We start from the raw sequence: 6,827 nt of genomic DNA, 5'->3' as shown, positions 1-6,827 counted from the left end.
GCGAATGTGTATGCGGATCTGGGATCTGTCTGTTTCGGCCAAGTGCCGTGCACAGTTTTTTCCACAGAAAAAAGCGAGTAATCTCTTCGCGGCGACCCGTTGCTGCTGAAAGGCCGGTCAGGTCTCGTTGCGAACAGAAGCAGCGTCCTACGCGACCCAGTCCTAGCAAGTAGATGCAGAAGCCCACAAAGTCACTCGTCTCGGGAGTATAGAGCTAGCTAAGAACAGTTCCGTTGCTTTGTTGGTTTCCCAGGCCGTAGGGTACTCGTCGCGGAAGCTACGGGTGAATTCGACTAGGACCCGGCCGCTTGGACAGCCACAGAAGAGTGGGAAGAGTAGTGCGCACAAGCTGCTTTCTGTCCCCTTTATGGTTTCACTGACCTCAAGGACGGGGGCGCACAAGAAAGAGAAAAGCAGAGAATGAGACTCGTCATTAGTTCACAGGTGTGCAAAAGCCTTACGGCCGAAGCGGCGCCTGGCAACCGCCTAGAGAATCTGCGTGGCGAGTCAGTGTGCCGAACCCCGCGCCAGCCATGAAGGATTCGCGCACGGCAAGCATGCAGATCGGAGTTACCGCATTTTCCGCACGTAGGAGACATCGGGTTTGACTTGCAATGAGAAGTGAAAAGAGTCCCTTTCTGCTACCTGTAGTTCTCTGCAACCGCTTCCCTAGGAAGCCACGCCGGGACTACGCGGGTCGTCTCATTCCGCTCCCCTCTGCATCTATGTGAGATGTTCTACAGCGTTCCACTTGTCTGGTATGAAACCACCTCGTTGTGCACGGGGGATTGTTTTCTCGATGGTTCCTCTAAACCTGATTTCTCCCTTCTGTCGCGTGACATCGTGCTGTTGAGCCACCCCGCCGCCTGCAGCCGGTGCGGCCTCGTGAGCACACCCTTCCTCTGTTTGAACTACGCACCTCAAGAAATTGTCGGGGCAGCGGGGACGAGCAGTCTGTGTTCCTTCTGTTCTTCTCGAGGTGGCACGTAGGAGGCCCTAGTGAAGCAGCGGCCTTAAGCGATCATGTAGCGCCGGCGACGTCGGCTTAGGGCGCGACGCGGGTCACAACAGATGACACACCAGTACAGTCTTGCGGATTGGCGGGCCAGGGCCGAGTCTGATAGGTTTTAATGTGAGAAGCTCTCCTTTCTGGACTGTCGTTTCAGCGCCAAGTGGAGATAACTGGTCCAGCAGGGTGTTAGGCGTCTCTACTATGCTCCGGGCGTTCCTCTTAGTCATATCAGGACTCGCTTTTTTTCTTTCAAGCGGCGTGGCGATGGCTTTCCGTGTGTCTCGGTAGTCCTTTCACTTGAGTTTGCTCTACTCCCGTTGATGGAGTGGGCCCCTGAAAATGGCGGCGCCTTCAGGCGGAGAATGGAATGGTGTCGCAAGACAGATCTGCGGTCTCCTGCAGAAGCAGAAGATTCTGCGAGTACGGAGGTGGCGCTGGACACTATGCGAGCTCCTCCTCCCCGTCTTGTTTGTTTCCCTGCTTGCTGTGCTCCGCAGCCTCACTTCCACAGGTACAGTGCCATTCTCTCCTGTCTCCCGACATATCTTGCACACTTGTCCATGCAAGAGGATACCAGAGGTGCCGCGTGACGTTCCTTTTTATCCGTCCTTCTCTTCATCTGCGTGGCCTTTTACATCCCATGCCTACTATTTATTTGAGATGTTCTCTAGCCACCCACGGCGTCAACCGGTGGGTTTCTTTTAGTCCGCGTTCTTCATTGAATGCATTCGCGGAGAGGGTGTGAGCGGACCAGACAGAGCCTTCACAAGACAGAACTCCACATGCATATCTTGAAGGGACGTAAGGTTTCGTAGTCCCCTTCCTCGTCAGCGTGACCTAAATTCTGTATGAAGGCCTCTCTTTCACTAATAATTCTTCTCAATGCAGCACCCTCTTGGGAAACTGATGGTCAGGTTACCAGGGTTTAGGGGCTACCGTAAAAGTACCGGAGCATAGTGGTAGTGGTGACACCCAAGTGTTGAAGCGGGTACAGTCACGCCGTCTCTTCGGTTTGCTTTTCTCTCGTACGGCGTGTGTGCCAAGGAAAGGCAATGCAGCATACCTGCTCTCTCGACAATCCGGCAGGCATGGTCTCTCTTCCATTCAACGATTCTCACTCATGTTGTTTTCAGCTTTGCATGTGTGAATTTATGTCGTCATTAGCCTGCTCAAATTCAAGTCTCTCTGCTAAGATGTGAACTGTCCGGTCCGTTCACTCTTCACATCTAGGAAGAACGGTTTTTTGTTCAGCTGTCCCCGTGGCGTAAAAAAGAGCGTAGGACTGCGCGTGCTTGGCTTGTTTGCTCAGAACTCCGTGATGTTCCGGCCCAGACCCTTATGAACAGCGAAGTGGACTTGCTGAGCTCGTCAGTCTTATTGCCCACTCTCTATTATGCGAACCCGCACTGCGTATGGTAAGTCGGGTAACGGAGGCTTCTGACTGTTTTTTGTACGTCGATTCTCGCCCCGACGTCGCATGCGCGTGTGTGTGCACGACTGCTTTAGCAGCGTCAGTCTGGTGCACACACGTATTCCTTCACGAACGTCTCTCTGCATACTGTCTCGTGGGGTGGGAGAAATGACGAAGGCAGCTTGTGTAGGCGGAAGGTTTTATCGTAGGAGAGCTATCTGTCCCTTGTGCATATGCCCACGCTCGTGGCGAGTTGGTCACATCTTCGTGAGGACTGATTTGTTTGCGTCGTCCGCCTTCATTTGCTTACGTGGTCTATGTTACACTCACCCGGAATGTCAGTTGCACTTTTTGCGCCTGCTGTCGTGCGCGTCTGTCCGTTCGGGACTGCCACTTCATGGCTGGGTACAAACACATACACCTTCTCTGTCAACAGTTTTGGCTTCGTATGTCAGTTCTGACTTCAGACCACAAAGCTGCTTCCCTGTGCATGCACAGATACAAGGACTATACAGTCCGTCTGTCGTTCGCCCGAGCAGGGACTGGGAGAACTGCAGTCGAGCGGCGTGTTCGAAGACTGCGTCTGTTGATTTCGCAGCCGGACTCCAGAGTTTTGTCACTCCTTGGTTTTCCTAGCAGAAGTTTGTAGACAGAAGCAAGTGCCAGCTCAGTATCAGAATAAGCATATGTGTAGTGCATTGAATGCCGTCCCGTGATGTGGCGACGTGGGTGTCAAGATAGTGCTCATCGATGTTTTTCCGACAGGCGATTTAGGAGTCGTGGGCCAGTGTGGCACAAGAAACAGGTTGGACACGTGAACTCCTCACTGGGAACGGTGAGTGAGTGGTTTGGATCCGTTTGTGCAGTCTCGTTGTTGAAGCAGATAACTGCTGGTTGCGTGGTCATGCGGGAATCCGCAGCTGTTTAAGACTCATGGAGGAGACATCCAGCGGACAGACTGGAATGATCGAGGAACGCTTGTCCTTTCTGCTCTGCATCTTCAGGAGAGAAGATGACGGTACGGAGCGGTTCTCGTCACTTGCTGTTACCCCACGTAGTTGGGGATCCGCGTTTGTGGATTTTCTACGGGATCAGCCCAACCCTCTTTTTAGCGATCTGGCGGCGCGTTTCCGAATCATGGATAGCGAGGATGACATTATCAAGCTTTTCAACAGCTCCACCGATACATGGGATCCTGCCGACGACCCGGAGACGAATTACGAACGGGGGGGGAAGTGGGAAGGGGCAAGAGAAGTCGAGTCAAGGGGCTTTAAGGAAGCCAGCGAGCAGAAAGAGACGCGGGTACAGACACAGAACGTGGAGCTCATCGAGAACTGGGACAAGGGTGCCGCAGCTGAAGACACAGGGAAAAAGCGTGAAACTCTAAAAGTAGCGGAGCGCGATCTATCAGACAAAGGGGCGGGTGCACCTCCAAGGCAGCTAGGCTCCGCTGACGCTTTCCGTCACCGGCGGCTTTGTGGGGCGCTAATTTTTGACCTCGCGGAAGAACCTACAATCCCGTCCGAAGCTTCAGAAAACACGTCTTCCTTTCCTTCGTCCGAGTCGTCCTTTGTCTCTCCTGCGGCTGTCTCTGTGTTGTCTGCTTCTTCTCCCGAGGCTGCTACCTCTGCTGCGTCGCCCGCTGTTTCTCCTCCGTCTGCACCACATTTCTCTTCTCACGTACTTTCTCACCAGCTTCCGCGGCTAGCGGCACTTCGCCTACGACTGCCCTCTCTCGTCGGGCAAGGCGGCGTGAGCACTCGGTTGTTTTACTCCCAGGGAGGCGGAGGGTTCCGTGGCTCACCTAGCGGTTTCTCGCTGGGGACCTTGGGAGCGAATGGAGGCCTAGGAGCAGCGCTTTGGTATGTGAGAGGAGGTTTCATGTCCTGGATGGTGCTTGCCTATTCGTTCCTCATAGAAAAGACTAGACAGGAAACTCTGTTTTTATTAGACAGACTTCAACACAGAGCACGTGGTCGTCTCGATCTGAATGAGTCCCCCGAGAATCAGGGGGAGAAACTCAGCGAGGGTAAGGATTTCACATACGATGATGGGGAGATGAATGCTGATATACCAAGTGTGTCTCCGCGTCGGTATGCAAGGAGAAGGCCTGTGGGGAAGGGAGTGGACGGACGGGTGGACACGGTGAAAAATGAGAGAACTGTAACTCCGAGTAACACGGACGTGAAGGATTCAGCCCAGCCGGTAACTCTCAGGCGGAGTGAAGGTCAGAAGAATGAAAAGGAGAACATAAAGGGATCCGCTGTGAAGGCGAAAGAGTTGAGAGAGACGGTCACGACGGACAAAGAACCTGTTAGCAGCGGAGACAACAGAAAAATCGATGTACCGACAGAAAGTATAGGTACGCCCACTACAGCTGATACAGGACATAAAGAAGTTTTCTCGAGTATGAGTCCTGTACAGAAGGCGAGGGGAGATGAAGGTCGTCGACGTCGTTTGAGCAGTGAGATGGCATTCTCGGCCAGTACTGTTCGTTCAGGGGGTAGGTCCATTTTGGGTGGATCTGATACTGCACAGGTTCTTAGGACAGACAACCCGCTTTCTTCGGCTTTCACCAGCAGGTCTCTCTCGGCTTTTTCCTCTTCTCCGCCGGGTAGTTCTGTGTCTTTCTCCCGTCCCGATCACACGCCTTCGACTGTCGCTTCTTCTCCATTTGTGTCGGAGTCCCTTGCTTCCTCATTGTCGGCTTCGCCAAGCGCCGCTGGTTCGTCTCCCTGGCTTCTGCAAGGCGGTCCCCTGGCGTCGCTTCCAGTGCTTCCTCTCTCCAGTCGTGCACTCCGCGTTGACGTCTTCCTGTTGGTTGTAGGGCCCCTACTTATCCTTGTTTTGCTGCTCTGCTTCGCAGTGTCAGTGGTGTCTCTACAGCGAGAAGTCGTAGGGGATCGAGAGGAGGGCCGTCGCGCTGTTATGACGGCTATGGGAATGCATCCTCTTGCATACTACATCGCTTGGTAAGCATTTCTCATTTCATCGGTTGCACCCAACCTGCCACGGTCGTCTTGTGACATTGTCTGGGCGTGGGTAGTCATGCAGAGCTCATGCAAACACGCTTGTACTCGAGTGCGTACACATCTCATTGTCCGTGTAGTCCCGGTTTTGCTCCTTGTGTGTCAGTTTTTTCTAACTCTTTTAGTGGCTCTCTCTTCACTTTTTGTATGGCGTGCGCGATCGCGTAAGTGTCGGAATGGACCTCGAGAAACAGTTAACTGCACGGGGGGATGGGCAACACTCTGTCCTACCGGCGTGTTGTAGGTTTGTCCCTTGCCCTTCCAGGGATTTTTTGTTTGCTGGACCAACGTTCTTTGTTTCTCACGGGGACACTTCAGTTTCCTGGCACAATGTTCTTTTCTCTGTTGAACAGGTTCGCGGATTTCGCGGCTATGCAAGGCGTCATCTCTTTTTTTCTTGTTTGGGTTTTGTCTGCGTACCTAGTGCTTCCTTGCACGCCCGCGCTTCTTCTCTTTTTCCTTCTTCTTCTCGCATCGATGGCCATTGCATTATGGGGTCTTGCACTCTCGACCCTGTTCGGGAAGGCCAGACCCGCCGCCGCAGTGGCTCTGCTCGTTCACGTTTTAGCGTACTTCGCGGTGTACACAATTGACCAAGAAGACGATCGAACCCGTAAGAAGGGAGGGATTGCCATTGAATGTGTACTTGTTCTCAAACTCAAGAGAACGAAGAACGCAGTAGCGTGGATCTCGGAACGTTGCATTCTGTATCAAAGCGTAAACCCACCACCATAGTATGGACGTTGCTGAACGGCAACAGGTGTATCTTAGGGGTGGCTGTACGTAGGCGCTGCCTGACTGTCAGCTCCACTGTGGAGCCCAGCCTGTCATCGGTGTCCGCGCAGACGAGCACGTACCACACGGTGTGAGTGTATGCAATATGTGTGGGCCATAGACACGTAGCAAGCTTTTCTATATTTGCTGATCATGGACGTCTTTCTGTGAAGGGAGGGCGCGTAGTTTCCCGTGTGACGCACGGCTGAGTGCGCGGCGCAGGCATGGTCTCGTTGAACGGTTAGGTCTAGTTCTCGCAGCCCTTCAATCTCGGGAAACTGCGGCTCTGCCATTGCTCTTGACGTGTGTTTTGTGGACTCGAATAGTTAGGTCTGCCACTGGAGCGGGTCCGTAGACGAGTTCCTTGAGTCAGTTTTTTCTGAGCTTATTTAGCCGTGGAAGGTCGGGTAGTTGGCGGAGATCATCTGTTGCACGAAGGAGGTGTTGTTAGGATGTCGTTCCCACGGAGATCATGCCAAGATCAGTTTCCTAGCGACGTTGCCGCTCAGTCGTTCATAAGAAGACTGAAGCCATTCAAACCGCAACTGCTCAGAGTCTTCTGTAGCATAAAGACGTCACGCTCAACATTAGTGTACCATCA

At 53.2% G+C, this 6,827-nt stretch overlaps 1 protein-coding gene across 1 annotated transcript in view; it reads left to right on the top strand.

Moving 5' to 3' along the window:
* The first annotated feature begins 285 nt into the window (after positions 1-285).
* The window catches only part of CSUI_002143 (atp-binding cassette sub-family a member), a 29,446-nt gene continuing 22,904 nt past the window's right edge, over positions 286-6,827 (top strand). Inside the window, exons 1-4 of the mRNA XM_068062345.1 lie at positions 286-1,523; positions 2,322-2,427; positions 3,428-5,395; positions 5,806-6,065. Coding sequence (XP_067925681.1) covers positions 1,352-1,523; positions 2,322-2,427; positions 3,428-5,395; positions 5,806-6,065 — 2,506 coding nt within the window. The 5' untranslated portion in view covers positions 286-1,351. The remainder of the gene's footprint in view (positions 1,524-2,321; positions 2,428-3,427; positions 5,396-5,805; positions 6,066-6,827) is intronic.

This window comes from Cystoisospora suis, assembly GCF_002600585.1.
Source record: "Cystoisospora suis strain Wien I chromosome Unknown contig_890, whole genome shotgun sequence".
Taxonomy (NCBI): Eukaryota; Apicomplexa; class Conoidasida; order Eucoccidiorida; family Sarcocystidae; genus Cystoisospora; species Cystoisospora suis.
Note: the sequence above shows the minus strand (reverse complement) of the source record. Positions and strands in the feature narration are given on the sequence as shown.